Raw genomic sequence first — 15,768 nt, forward strand, 5'->3', positions numbered from 1 at the left:
GTAATCCGAACTGCATTAGCACCGTGAAAAGAAAGGGTCTAAAAGATGGAATTTTGGATTGTGAGGGGCGAAGTCTCGTAAGAAGTCCCTTCTAAGGGAGCCTTGATCATAAAAACACGAGGATGAGAGTTAGGAAGATTAATATTGTCCTTAAAATGACAATCGATGTTACAAACATGTTCATAATTCGTTCTGGTGCAGTTTGGATTACGTAATTCGAACTGCATCAGCACCATAGAAAAAATATGTTTAGGGGTGTTCAAATTCTAAAATCCGAAAAAATCAAATAGCGCGTCCTATTTTTTGTTGAGATGTTCGGATTATAAAATTCGAATATGTGAAAAACTCATTTTTTTCATCCTATAATAAAGGAAAACACCGGTTCAGATTTTAAAATCCGAAAATCTCAAAGACATTTTTGAAAAAAATAGATGTGCGATAAATGGATAGAATGAAAAAAGTAATAGTCTAATTTTTTTAAAATCTATTTTTTCTAAGCTAAATATCACCGAAGAAGAAAAAAAAAAACAACATAAAAAAGCTGCAATTTCAATTTTAAAGTTTGAAAAATAAAAATAAAAAAGAGTTTTTCTATTTACACCCCATGTTTTTCTAGTTACACCCAAATTTTCTTAAAAGTTTTTTATAATACCAAAATTGCCCTTTTATATAAATTTTCTTAAAACCTTAATTTTATACATTGTCAGTGAGTTTCACCCTCTTTCACCCCACAAAGCGATCGATCAAACAATTTGATGTTCAATATCAATCTCCATGAAAATTAAAGAGTGAATCAAAATATTTTTCATCCATACTCAATTGGATATAAGAAAGTGAATTTCTTCTTCTATTTGCTAGTTTCAATTTTTTTCCTTCAACTGCACTGATGCACTGTACGATTACGATTTTAATTTACATTGGCAAGGTTAACTTAAATTCAGTTTAAGTAGGTTCATGTAAACTCAGTTTACATGAACCTACTTAAACTAAGTTTACATGAACCTACTTAAACCGAGTTTACATGAACCTACTTAAATTGAGTTTACATGAACATACTTAAACTGAGTTTACATGAACCTACTTAAACTGAGTTTACATGAACATACTTAAACTGAATTTAAGTTAACCTTGCCAATGTAAATTAAAACCGTAATCGTACAGTGCATCAGTGCAGTTGAAGGAAAAAAAATTGAAACTAGAAATTGGGAGAAATAATTTTACAAAACTTGCTAACCCATAACAAGAAAAACGCAAATTAAACACAAAATCGCAGAACTGTGAGTCGCACAAGGAAAACACAAAATCGCAGAACTGAGAACCCATAACAAGAAAAACACAATCGATTGAAGAACAACACTTGCTAACCTGATTTGCTTCGAATTTTCTTTGAAATCATGAATGGACGTGAGAAAGTATGGTTTTGAAAATCTTCGCAGAACACAATCGATCGATTGGAGAATTATGGTTTTGGAAAAGGGGTTTTGGGGTGTAACCAAAAAAGAAGGAATAGGTTTTTTGAAAATCAAATTTTATGAAAGGGTAATCTTGTCATTTTGGAGTGCAACCATGATTAACTAAGGTGCAAGTAGAAAAACTCAAATAAAAATAGAAGCAGCTGCAACAGTATAAAAACACTCTCCTACTTTACCATCTTCCATCAAAATTAAAAATTCCTATAATAACACAAAAAAATATGTCAAAGGTAATAACATGACCGCATCCTTCATCCAACTAAACTAACACTAATCTCCCTCAGTCGCTACGCACTCACATCGCATCTCAAACTGCAAAGGTAATACCGATTTAATAAGTTAGTAACCAATGGTTTTAATTTAATCTAGGGTTTTGAATTTCTACTGAAATTAGTATATAAAAATAACTGGTTTTTGTTTCAGTGAGTGGTACTGGTAGGTGAATATGAGCATTGTTCCTAAAGAAACAATCGAGGTTATTGCTCAGAGTATTGGGATTAACAATTTATCTCCTGATGTTGCGCTTTCTGTTGCTCCTGATGTTGAATACCGTATGCGCCAGATCATGCAGGTTAGGTTTCTTCATTTTATGAAGTAAAAATTGAACAGAAAAAAAGTGATTTCGTGTTCTGTTGAAAATTTAAGATTATTTTCTCCTGCACTTTTTGCTCTTGTTCGAATCACGGTGTTAGGAGAATAGTTAGTTAGTGAGACTGGTTAGATAATAAGTGAGTTTGTAACTCTGAAACACTTATACAAACACCAGACACACATTGACACTGAGACATGCTCTATGGCACCGACACTTCTGATCAAAGGCATGTTGGTAGTGGGAGTCTAGGAAACATAGTATTATCCCCAGGGTCCTGAGTTCAAGTCCCATGGGAGGCAAAAACTCACTATTTGTATAGGGGACATGAGGGGTGGGGGGACGAGAAAGCTGCTGATGTTGTGTGGGACCGGAATGTTACATATCGTGTTTGTGACCGACATGGACACGATAGATCTGATTACATTCAATTATATCATTTTCTCAAATTACTATCACTGTGGACGTGTACGTGTCGTGTAGGTGCTCTTCATATGACACAATTAATACTTTGAGAAAATGGAAGTGATTGAATGTAGTCACATGCGGTGCTGTTGTGTCGGTGTTAGATACCAATACCAAGACATTGGTCACACCTTCAACTTTAGGAGGTTTGTAGTAATGGTAGGGAAGTATAATAGATATGCAATGCTTTTGTATCAGATTTCTCATAATTTAGGGAGGCCTAATGCACACGGTTAAAACCTGGGAATGGTAGATGTATGGAACCTTACTCCTGCAAGCTAGTGTTGTCAATTGCAGTTTGCAGAAAATAGATTTTTGTTCAAATTCCGCTGCACTAGAGTGCTATATCCATTATTTAATAATACTATATACTAAATCCCGTGTTGCAGAACAATAGTGGTTTGTTAAAATTCAGCTTTGCTATAGTGCCTCTATTTGACAACATTGCTACAAGCGGAGATTCAATTTACCTTATTGTTGTGCCAAGGCTCGTATAGGAAAATAAAAAAGTTTTGACTATGTTATCATAAGTTTTCTCTTTTTTTCTTATCTTCTTTCAACAATGGAAACTTTCACACAGGAAGCAATCAAATGCATGCGACACTCTAAGAGAACAACTCTGACTGCAGATGATGTTGATGCTGCACTCAATTTGAAGAATGTTGAAGTAAGCGACTTGAATAAATTTTGTTTTAAGTGAGTGATAGGTTTCAATTCTACCGTCATTTAGCATCAATCGACCCATTGTATAATTTTTTAATGATAAATCTTATCAAAATTTTCACTTTTCAGTATGTTTTGAGCTCTTATGTATGACCTGAACAATTATTGTCTTTTTCCTAATAGTAGCTCCGAACCCTATCTATAAACATGTGCTGATAGAAAAGGATTAAAGCCTATATGATTTTTGTGAAATTTGGATATTGTGAATTAGTGTACTTTATTATAATATCCACACATAATTGACATAAAGCAATTTTGTTTTAATTGTACTATTGTAGAAGGAAAGCACTGTCCTTAATTGTAGAGCCTTTGATGTGAAAGTAGTTTATCTGTTTCCCATTTTTTCTTTGGCGGTTCTTCGTATAACTTTGTTAGATTAGATTGTTATTTATTTAAGCTTCCAAACTAACTGCACACTCAAGAACCATAAAAGAGTGCATGATGATATTATTTTTCTTCTGTGATAAAAGATGCATGCTTATATAGTTGTCACATGTTTCTGGCTTAGAAATGCCTTCGTGTTTGTTTTGATCTTTTAAAAGATATGTTTAATTCTAGAATGTAGATACAATCCTTGTTTTTTTAGTTTACTTGACACACCTCATCTCAGAGCATACATGGAGAATATTTTAAAGTATCTTAATGTTTCATACTCTGGTCAGCATCCTCTGAAGTTGTTGGAAGATGTGTATTTATTTTCTACTGAATGAGAACTTGACTGTGGATATAAGAATATGTGCTCAGCAAGGACTAAAGTGCCATGATTTTCAGCTATTTCCAAATAGAGTGATGCATGTTACAACTACTGTTTAGAAGCTTTAGCAACGTCTCTTGTTTTTGAAAATGCTTACCTTTTGTCTCTAATCTTAGCATCACTTTTTGTTTTTTTCTTATATCAGCCAATATATGGATTTGCATCTGGTGGTCCTCTACGATTCAAACGAGCTGTTGGACACAGAGATTTGTTTTATATTGACGACAAGGATCTAGACTTAAAAGATGTAAGGGAGACATTAATCATCGTTCTTCAATCAGATTTAAACCTGGAATGCATCACCTTCTTAAATTATAGCTTGTGTTAATTGTAGGTCATTGAAGCTGCTTTACCAAAAGCTCCCCTTGATACTGCACTTACCTGTCACTGGCTTGCCATCGAAGGAGTGCAACCTGCTATTCCAGAAAATGCTCCTGTAGATGGTAGCTATCTAACCTGAAGTGCTACAAGTAGTTTTTTTTTGTTGCTAAAAGATGAATTTTCTATGCTACAATTCTCTTATCTAGGTTTCAAGTAAACTAAAATATAGCTCAAGAAGAACTGTCGATGTATATTTTTTTTCTGATGTTATCATTACCATGTCTTATGTATTCTCTGTTCACTCGTGAATTGTTTGTCGATTTAGTGGTTAGATTGTGATATGTGACTATTGAAGTTGTTTTTCTATTTTCATATTGGCATCTAATCCTTCCCAACCTATTAATTGATTCTCTGTAAACTTTCCAACTTACCTATAACTTGTGCTTCCCCTGCATCTGTTAAGAATAACTGTTTTTCCATTATTTTATTTGCAGTAATTTCAGCTCCTTCGGATATCAAAAAGCATGAACAGAAGGATGATAACCTTCCAGTTGACATCAAATTACCTGTTAAGCATGTCTTATCTAGAGAGCTTCAGGTATCAAAATTATTACGCCACTGCAAGCTATCTTGTCTATCATCCTTTAGTTCATTTATGTTAGCTTAATATATTTTGCAGCTCTATTTTGATAAAGTGACTGAGCTAGCTTTGAATGAGCCTGATTCGGTTCTCTTTAAAGAAGCATTAGTAAGTTTGGCTACTGATTCAGGACTTCATCCATTGGTTCCTTATTTCACATGCTTTGTAGCTGATGAGGTAACAAGATGTCTTTTTCTTGTGATGGTGGATAAGAATGAAAGGGTTGCTTTCCACTAGCTCCTTACAGTTGTGTGCTTCTCCATTCCTTTCAGGTTTCTCGTGGTTTAAGTAACTTTCCACTTCTATTTGCCTTGATGCGAGTTGTTAATAGCCTTTTGCAAAACCCTCATATCCATATTGAACCTTATGTAAGTTCATCTCCTGTTGGTATAGCATATTTGTATACTTCGTTCTGTCATGACATTAATGTTATCAACATTTTCTTTTTGGAATTCTGTAGAGCCACTGAAACACACATGCATGCTTTATGCTAATGTATTGATGTTGATTTGCCATTTCTTGCTCCATCATCAAGATGGTTATAATAACATTTGACCTAAAAAATATAAAAGCTAATTAAAATGAAAAAAAAGGTCTCTAAATTTAGTTTTTGATAGCCTGGTCTGTGGGCTGGCCCATGGGAAACAATCTCTAAATTTTTTATCTTCAATTTTTGCTTGCTTCAGCTACACCAGTTGATGCCATCAATTGTAACCTGCCTTGTTGCTAAAAGGTTGGGAAGTAGATTGACAGACAACCATTGGGAACTTAGAGACTTCACGGCTAACCTGGTTGCATCAATATGCAAAAGGTAATATATCCTCAATCTCTTTGTTGTATGTTATCGGTTAAGGGAAATTGAATTTTTTTACTTGATATTTTTATTGCTATCCAATTCACTTGTTGCAATTCATTACACATTTCCTCCATTTTATTGCAGCAAAGCCAATGAATAATATCTTTGTTGTTGATTTGACTATTTGTATTTCCTTCCAAATGAACCATTGTTTTCGTAGGTCAACTTCAAGGACATGCTCCAATGTTTCCTTTCATTTGGTGAATTTGTATTGTTTAAACTTGTTTTTTGTTGAGCTATCGAACAATTTCCTTGTGGAGTCGTTGTCGTTTGATGATTTTGAACTTTGTGCATACTTTTGAAATATCAAACTGTTAACTGGAAAATCTAGTCTTGGTAATTGACTTTTGGTATCTCACCTGGTTTGAGATGGAAGGAGATTGTCTCCCGTTAAATTTCTATCCAGTGGAATCTCTCCCACGCACTTTAAATTATGGAGGTTAAATTATTAAAAATTAATGAATGGTATGGAATGGATTAACACTATACAGCCTCCGGTGGATTTCTCACGGGAGATAATCCCTGCCCGTTTGAGCTATTAGGTAGCTTGTTTGTTGGTCATTTTGTATAGTAAATTTATCATTTTAAAAGCTTTTGTCATGCAGGTTTGGACATGTTTATAGCAATCTACAGTCCCGGTTGTCAAAAACATTGCTGAATGCATTCTCGGATCCAAAGAAGGCAATGACACAACACTATGGTGCAATTCAGGGGTTAGGAGCACTAGGACCCAATGTGGTATTGTCCCTCTCCATGCTCTTTGCAATTAATATAAATTAGTGAAACACCAAAAGTAGGATTAATATTGGGAAAGAGAAAAATGAATAAACCGGTTCATTTGTTTATTCTATGTTTCAATATTGTACTACATGGTATCAGAATACGAGATTGAAATTTCTTTTCATATATCCACATAACTATATTTTAAGCACCTGGAAATAAGACACTGTTGTTGCTATGGAAAGATGAGGGAGGAGGAACTAACTTCGTAATTGGCAGACTGAAACAGTTTGAACGTTTATGCTCAACTCATTTTAATTAATTTTATCAGCATATGAAATTTCTCCAAATCTGTCATGTGATATACTGGTTAGTTCAAATTATAACTTCCAGTGAGTTGTCCGTATGCATGTTGTCATGAATATCATTAGGTTCCCATTTTGTTCAGTCTGACAGAAACTGTTACTTTATATACTTAATACATGCAGTATATTTAGACTTCTGTGAAACTGAAAGTTTTTACTTTTTGGAAAGAAAAAAAAGTGCTACATGTTTGATTGTTATTCATATTATTATCAAACATGTATTAAACATAATTTTGTTATTTAAGGATTTAATTGACTCGTTTGAAAAACCTGTGTTTCTTAGTTGTTTAACTCAAGTCAGCTTCTATTCTTGCATCCAAGGTTTTGATATGTTTCCTTACTTTGGAGGTAGGTTCGCCTTCTTTTGCTGCCAAATCTTGAAGCATATATACGACTTCTTGAACCAGAGATGCTTCTTGAGACACAGAAAAATGAAATGAAAAGGCATGAAGCTTGGCGTGTTTATGGAGCCTTGCTGGTAAGATATGTTATCAGATACTTGTTACAACTGATAAGCATCAGTACACCAGTCTCCGTATAATAATGATTGTCTGATAATTTTATGTAATGTTTCATTCAGCGTGCTGCAGGTCAATGTGTATACGTTTCGCTAAAGTTGTTCCCAGCTTTTCCATCTCCTCTCCCACATACTGTCTGGAAGACCAGTGCAAGTGTTCTTACTTCTCCACCTAGTGAGTATTTTCCTAATTGCCTAAGAAAATACTGGTCAATTGTAAATGTCTTGGTATTGTAACTTTTAAACCTGTTCATAGAGGGAGAACCCCTTTTGCATAGTTAATTTATTTAATGGAGTTTAATACCTACAAAAGGAAAGAACCTGCATGCTAAACTATTGGAATCTCACTAAAATGAATGAAGTTTTTGAAACTGAAGCAGTAGTCAAGTTGGTAACGATCATGGCTTATCAAACACTCGTTCAAATAATGAATTTCTTAACTTTTTTTTTTTTTTTTTACCAAGAAATGTAAATCGTATCGAATTGTAAAATTTAAAGATACAGTGGAGATATCTTGAAACAAAATAGAAATGATATATGATGATCAATGTAACAATTGTAAGCTAGTGATTGACCAAACTTTTCTCTAATTTCTTGATACACTTCCAATATTTACGTTTGAGAAGCTGGGCTGATTGAATTAATCTGAAAACTGGATGAAATAGACACTGTTTCTCTTGAATATATTATTTGTTCAATTCTTTAAAAACAATACACGGAATATTATGATTCGACTTGTGATGATATATAAGTGTAGATAGTGCCATAGTTGTCTTCTTTAATGCTTAGTTCGTATACTGACTCCTTTTTCATGTTTGATCATGAAGATAAACGCAAGGCAAGCCCTATGGAATTGGAGCAGCAGCCCCCTTTGAAGAAAGTAGATACTGATGGAGAGGTTAGTGTAGTTCAGGAAAATTCTTCAGCATCTCATAAGGAAGAGGAGACAGTAACTCAAGCTTCTTCAGCTGAGTTAAAAATTGGTGCAGCGTCATCATCTGGAGAGACGAAAAATAAGATCACTACAGATGGTGTAGTTAGAAGCAGTGGGGGTGATACTCAGGATAATAAGATCACTACAGATGGTGTAGTTAGAAGCAGTGGGGGTGATACTCAGGATTTGAAGATCTCTTCTGTCCTAGCCCATATTTGGAAAGATGAGCTGAATTCAGGACGTGTCCTGACATCACTGGTTGAGCTGTTTGGTGAAAACATCCTTTCATTTATTCAGAATCGTGAGATGTGCATGTTCTTGTAACCTAAGGAAGATTATAGCAAAGTTTGTTCATGGTTAAACCATGGAAAACATGTGGGTAATATGTGATGTCGAGAACTAACTAATATCGCTTAGTATAAAATGTATAATTTTCTTTTTGTTGAATGAAATTTTAGCTTCACATGAAATTTATTTTGAAGCTTTAGGTGTCGGGTGTTAGAGCCTGTTGGAAATTGAGGAACTGGAATGTAATGTTTGTGTAAAATGTCAAATTATATATATATTGCAGCCATAACTTTCAATCATTCTCACAGTCACAAGTACAATACAATTCCTTTTGTGACAGATTAAGATAGTTTAGTTCATGCATACATATGAAATTCGCAACATAAAACGGTATAACTAAGGTGTTTTGATGGTAACATGAATAACAGAATAATGTTAAAATTCAATACTTGTAGAATTACTTAAATCTTTGGCATGATCATAGTAGCATCTAAGCAGCCAATTTACTGGACTCTCTTTCAACAGCTATTTTTAGGATGCTGTCTTCTTCCAAGACCATTTGAATTGGCATGAAACCCATTCCATCTGCCATTGCAAGCATAATTTGCTTAGTTTCTTTCTTGAATTCTTCCAGATCAACCGTGCCATTCAAGTTGTGATCGAACTGTATGAACAACGACTCATAAACACGAGCAAGCTCATTTGGGTCTGAATCCACATCAATACCAAAGTGTGTTTCAAAAACCCTCAAGCTCCTGAGCTCCTTCAACATCTCATCATAGGAGAGCAGACCATCCTTATTTGTGTCGAGCCGAGCAAACCGATTTCCTACCGAGCTATTAAATGCTTCTTCATCTTCAAGGAAATGGACAATTGTGGCACCATCCAAAATTTCTACACTCATCTTTCACTTCTACTTGATGTCAAAAATGGAAGGTAGTTTGTATTGACAAATAGAGTTTTGTGTTTGCAAATGCTTGTGATTTGATGAGAAGAGTTGGATCCTTCCATGTATATATAACCATTAACAATTGTTTCCAGAAGAATATATTCTTTAACTACTAACATGGTATAGAAACCATGTGCTTTTTGTGTACCTTGCATCTATTATTTTATTTTATAGTCCAACCGTTAAAATTGGATGCTTTCTTCAACTGTTGGCTCCTGATTGTTGAAATTGTTCCGTGTCGGTAATCCACGGATATACCAAAGATATGATGATATGAATACATTATTTATAACACTTACGTTTTATCTATGTCGTAAACTTAAGTCAGTTGGTAGAGACATTGCGTAATATATGTATGAGCCATATTTCAAACTCTGAATATTTCATTTATTCATCTGAAAAAGTTGAATTTCTAGTCATTAGATTATCTGACAAAAAAAACAAAAACTTATGTTCTATCTTATATTGGCAAAAAAATTAATCTCATAACCTAGTATTCAGTTCAAATTCACTCGAGAAGTATTGTAAAATGATAATTAGCGTTACTTTAATTAATAAAATATTTTCTTCTCAATTTCTATTAAAATATATTATTTGCATAACAATGAAACTTCAGGTCGTGAAGTCAGCGTTGGAAGACTAATGCCCTCGTTTTAGTGTATGCCAATTTCAAACGAGTAAAGTAGGTTGGAAATAATTTATTGGACGTGGTGTTTTGTTGAATGTCTTAAACAATGGGTACCCATTGATTATTTTAATATTATTCAAAGAACTAAAATTATTATGCTTTACAAAGGATCTTCTTGGTTTATTCTTCTTATTTTTCTTTTCTTGTCGGAACATTTTGCCTAGGGGTGGCAATATGATCCATGAGATCCATATCCATCCAATTTATCCATCAAAATTTTTTTTTGTTAAAGGATTGGATTTGATCCATCCATTAAACACTATGGATGAATTTGATCCATCCACCTTAATTTAAAAATCCAATGGATCACCTCTTTAAATTAAAAAAGTTTAATAGATAACTTCAAAAAATATTAATCTTTTTTATTTAAATAATTATATTTTTGATTATCACCTTTTTTTTAACTAAACAATTATTTTTAATAATTAAATCATCTCTCTCCCACTTTTTTTAATTTCAAAAACAGCTTATTCATGAAAAACAGTTTATTTATGCAAAACAACTTATTACGATCTCATTTTCAAAAACAGCTTATTCAAAACAATTTATTTATGCAAAACAACTTATTACGATCTCATTTTCAAAAACAGCTTATTTATGCAAAACAACTTATTAATATCTCATTTTCAAAAACAGCTTATTCAAAACAACTTAATTATGCAATACAGCTTATTATGATCTCATTTTCAAAAACAGCTTATTCAAAACAGCTTATTTATGCAAAACAGCTTATTACGATCTCATTTTCAAAAACAGCTTATTCAAAACACCTTAATTATGCAAAACAACTTATTATGATCTCATTTTCAAAAACAGCTTATTCAAAACAACTTATTTATGCAAAACAACTTATTACGATCTCATTTTCAAAAACAGCTTATTTATGCAAAACAACTTATTAATATCTCATTTTCAAAAACAACTTATTCAAAACAACTTAATTATGCAAAACAGCTTATTATGATCTCATTTTCAAAAACAGCTTATTCAAAACAGCTTATTTATGCAAAACAGCTTATTACGATCTCATTTTCAAAAAAAGCTTATTCAAAACAACTTAATTTTGCAAAACAGCTTATTATGATCTCATTTTCAAAAACAGCTTATTCATGTAAAACAGCTTATTTATGCAAAACAACTTATTACAATCTCATTTTCAAAAACAGCTTTTTCGAAACAGCGTATAATAAGCTGTTTTGCATAATTAAGATTTTTTGAATAATTTGTTTTTGAAAATAAGATCATAATAAGCTGTTTTCCATAATTAAGCTGTTTTGAATAAGTTGTTTTTGAAAATGAGATCATAATAAGCTATTTTGCATAAATAAGTTGTTTTGTATAAGTTGTTTTAGAAAAAGCGATCAAAATAAGTTGTTTTGCATAAATAAGTTGTTTTTGAAAATGAGATCATAATAATCTATTTTGCATAATAAAGTTGTTTTGAACAAGTTGTTTCTGAAAATGAGATCGAAATAAGCTGTTTTGCATAAATAAGCTATTTTGAATAAGCTGTTTTTGAAAATGAGATCATAATAAGTCGTTTTGCATAATTAAGTTGTTTTGAATAAGTTGTTTCAGCAAAAGCGATCAAAATAAGTTGTTTTGCATAAATAAGTTGTTTTTGAAAATGAGATCAAAATAAGCTATTTTGCATAATTAAGTTGTTTTGAACAAGTTGTTTCTGAAAATGAGATCGAAATAAGCTGTTTTGCATAAATAAGCTATTTTGAATAAGCAGTTTTTGAAAGTGAGATCATAATAAGTCGTTTTGCATAATTAAGTTGTTTTGAATAAGCTGTTTTTGAAAATGAGATCATAATAAGCTATTTTGCATAATTAAGCTGTTTTGAATAAGCTGTTTTTGAAAATGAGATCATAATAAGCTATTTTGCAGAAATAAGTTGTTTCTGAAAAAGAGCTCGAAATAAGCTGTTTTGCATAAATAAGCTGTTTTTGAAAATGAGATCATAATAAGCTATTTTACATAATTAAGTTGTTTTGAACAAGTTGTTTCTGAAAATGAGATCGAAATAAGTTGTTTTGCATAAATAAGATGTTTTGAATAAGCTGTTTTTGAAAATGAGATCATAATAAGTCGTTTTGCATAATTAAGTTGTTTTGAATAAGTTGTTTCAGCAAAAGCGATCAAAATAAGTTGTTTTGCATAAATAAGTTGTTTTTGAAAATGAGATCAAAATAAGCTATTTTGCATAATTAAGTTGTTTTGAACAAGTTGTTTCTGAAAATGAGATCGAAATAAGCTGTTTTGCATAAATAAGCTATTTTGAATAAGCAGTTTTTGAAAGTGAGATCATAATAAGTCGTTTTGCATAATTAAGTTGTTTTGAATAATCTGTTTTTGAAAATGAGATCATAATAAGCTATTTTGCATAATTAAGCTGTTTTGAATAAGCTGTTTTTGAAAATGAGATCATAATAAGCTATTTTGCAGAAATAAGTTGTTTCTGAAAAAGAGATCGAAATAAGCTGTTTTGCATAAATAAGCTGTTTTTGAAAATGAGATCATAATAAGCTATTTTACATAATTAAGTTGTTTTGAACAAGTTGTTTCTGAAAATGAGATCGAAATAAGTTGTTTTGCATAAATAAGATGTTTTGAATAAGCTGTTTTTGAAAATGAGATCATAATAAGCTGTTTTGCATAAATAAACTATTTCTGAAAATGAGATCGAAATAAGCTGTTTTGCATAAATAAGATGTTTTGAATCAGTTGTTTTTGAAAATGAGATCATAATAAGTTGTTTTGCTTAAATGAGTTGTTTTGAATAAGCTGTTTTTGAAAATGAGATCATAATAAGTTCTTTTGCATAAATAAGTTGTTTTTCATAAATAAGTTGTCTTTCAAAAGAGATCCTAATAAGTTGTTTTTATATAAATAAGCTGTTTTTTTAAAAAGAGACCGTAATAAGTTATTTTGTATAAGATAATTTTTTTTGATAATACACCTATCAAAAAAATTAATACAAATTTAAAAAAAATAATACATCTATAAAAAAAATATACACTTTGATTTATGGATCGGGTGGATTATCCATCCATTAAAATCTAATAATGGATGGATTGGATGGACTTTATTCTAATTGGATGGACTGGATGGTTTTTTTTAAGAAAAAAGAATAGTGGATTGTAATGGACTAATGAACCTTTTTTGATCCATCCATTAGGATCCAAATCCATATCCATCCAATCCATCCATTTTGCCACCCCTAATTTTGCCCCGTGATTAGTAGTAAATGACGATAATATAAAATATGCTTTTGAAAGAAACCAAACAATAATAACCATTCAAATCTTATTCTACTAAGTAGCGTTTTTTTAGTTTTTTGTTGAAGGCATCCTACTATGTAGCCTTAGTGATCAAATGACCTGTCCCCGTGAGTTTAGCTCAGTTGATAAGGACAATGCATAATATATGTAAAGTCCAGGGTTCGAATCTCGACCACCACCAAAAAAAGCGATTAAATGACAGCGTTAATGTTAATATGATGATGTATAAAGAACATATGCCTTGCACCATATACAAAGTTATTTCAATCATTTGATCAATAAATCTCATTATTTAATTAAATGAAATATGATGAGATTTAACGATACAATGGTGGAAAATAAGTTTGTGCGTGGTACAAAACTAATTTGCGTGTGCACATTAGACAAAACCATGTATATCTCTATCTAACAGATTCTCTGAATCTTTCTTGATAGTTTCTCATATAGTTTTTCTAGACATTCATTTACCTCTGGTGATTTGACTATCCTTCCTTATTACAACACTCTCTACTAAACCAATCAAAGCCGAGTTTTCACCATATTTTCTACTATAGTCTTACCACATTTTTAACACAACATTCTCATCTCTACTAAACCAATTTTATTCTTTTATTCACTCTTTACCATCCAACACTCTCTGCTGCTACTACATCTTTGGTCTTATTGTTGTACAATAAAAAATTCCTTTATCTTGAAAAATACTTTTGTATTTTATAAAACACACAAGATCCTCTCCATTTAAGACGCTCCACTTGAAGCCGATTGTTTGCATATTCTACTTCTCTATCATTTTAGACTTTGTATCATTCATATATATATGGTGTAACTCGTGGAATGATACGATCTCTAACATTTACTTGTACATAGAAATGTTCCACCTTTTGCTAAAATCACATTCCATATACTACGTATAGCTTTCACTTATGTAAAAGTCATAAGTTTATGGCTTGCTTCCAAGTCTCTAGCTTCCAATTTAATTCCTCATCCGACTCTCAAAGTATGACTATATCATCTTTAAAAACATGCATCCTGGTGCCGACTCTTGAATGTGATTCGTAGGTACGCCTAAAAGTAAAGTAAAAATATAAGGACTTCAACTAGACCCTTGGTGAGTCCTATAGTTATGGAAAAATATTTTGTCCCCACCCTGAGTCCTTACACTAGTCGTGACCCCTTTGTACATCTTTATTTTCTATGACTTTATATGCAATATCTTTTTGTACTATATCACACATCATCTACAAATAAATTACAACTAAGTGTATGTCTTTTTGATCCCTCATATGCCACAATAAGTAAAACGCTTCCATGTTGACCTCCAAGATATAAAATCAAATTGATTATCATTATCTTTACTCTTTTTTCTTAGGTTTTGCTCAAGCATTCTTTCTCATAACTTCATAGCATGACTCATAAGTTTAATCCTCCTATAATTTGTACAATTTTATATATCTTAAGTGTTCTTATAAATCGAAATTAAAGTGTTTCTTTTCTAATCATCTGAGATTTTCTTTGATCTCTTAATCTCGTTAAAACTTTGAGAGGCATCCAATGTCTCTATGTCTAAGAGTTTTTCATACCTTAATAGGTACGTTGTCCGACTCAATTGGTTTGTCAATATTCATACTTTTTAGTGCTTCTTTTATCTCTTGTTATTGAATTTGAAGATAAAAGGTATAACTCCTGACTCGATTATAAGAAGAAAAAGAAATACTCATATTTGTCCGACTCAAACATAAGCAAGAGTCAACTAATTTTTTTTTTACTTTTTAAATATCTTTACATTAATTTTTTAATGTTGTGAAAAGATCATCATTAATTATGCATAGTTTTTTGGGGAATGGATCCTCTGCACTGACCGCAGGGTTCAGTTAAATCTGAGCCTTTGAACAAAAATAAATGCTTGGAAATATAAATGTTAAAATTTGAAATTAGGAGAAATAATGAATTTAATGGTGTAGTTACATGAAAACAAAAAAAATTAAATGGCCTTTAACTACTATTTTCTAGTCAATTAACCTAGTGATTAATGGTGAATAAATGAAGTGGTGAGGTTCAAACTACAACACCTGTTTTGATGTAATGTCCTTTTCAATTGAGTTAAACTCATTGATACATATCATCCTTAATATGCATGAAAGTAAGTAATTTTGCATATTATTGAGTTTAATGGGAGTATAATTTTGGCCATCATCTCTA

At 31.8% G+C, this 15,768-nt stretch overlaps 2 protein-coding genes across 3 annotated transcripts; one reads left to right on the forward strand and one right to left on the reverse strand.

Annotated features, from left to right (window-relative positions):
- Positions 1 to 1,633: 1,633 nt before the first annotated feature.
- Positions 1,634 to 8,951, forward strand: LOC11432982 (transcription initiation factor TFIID subunit 6). 2 transcript variants are annotated; one of them, XM_039827740.1, is made up of 14 exons: positions 1,634 to 1,792; positions 1,896 to 2,043; positions 3,107 to 3,193; positions 4,149 to 4,250; positions 4,338 to 4,446; positions 4,819 to 4,922; positions 5,004 to 5,141; positions 5,237 to 5,332; positions 5,651 to 5,775; positions 6,426 to 6,558; positions 7,258 to 7,383; positions 7,486 to 7,597; positions 8,250 to 8,453; positions 8,508 to 8,943. In XM_039827740.1, the coding sequence occupies exons 2-14, from the start codon at positions 1,918 to 1,920 to the stop codon at positions 8,678 to 8,680; spliced, it is 1,635 nt and encodes a 544-aa protein (XP_039683674.1). In that variant the 5' UTR covers positions 1,634 to 1,792; positions 1,896 to 1,917; the 3' UTR covers positions 8,681 to 8,943. The 2 variants fall into 2 exon arrangements, with proteins under 2 accessions (XP_039683674.1, XP_003621904.1); XM_003621856.4 differs by having other exon boundaries at positions 8,250 to 8,951.
- LOC25497723 (uncharacterized) lies at positions 8,898 to 9,693 on the reverse strand. The gene has a single exon (XM_013592432.3). It carries the CDS (start codon positions 9,546 to 9,548, stop codon positions 9,135 to 9,137), a length of 414 nt encoding a protein of 137 aa, XP_013447886.1. The 5' UTR covers positions 9,549 to 9,693; the 3' UTR covers positions 8,898 to 9,134.
- Between the last annotated feature and the right edge of the window lie 6,075 nt (positions 9,694 to 15,768).

Source organism: Medicago truncatula, chromosome 7 (assembly GCF_003473485.1).
Source record: "Medicago truncatula cultivar Jemalong A17 chromosome 7, MtrunA17r5.0-ANR, whole genome shotgun sequence".
In the NCBI taxonomy this organism is placed as follows: domain Eukaryota; kingdom Viridiplantae; phylum Streptophyta; class Magnoliopsida; order Fabales; family Fabaceae; genus Medicago; species Medicago truncatula.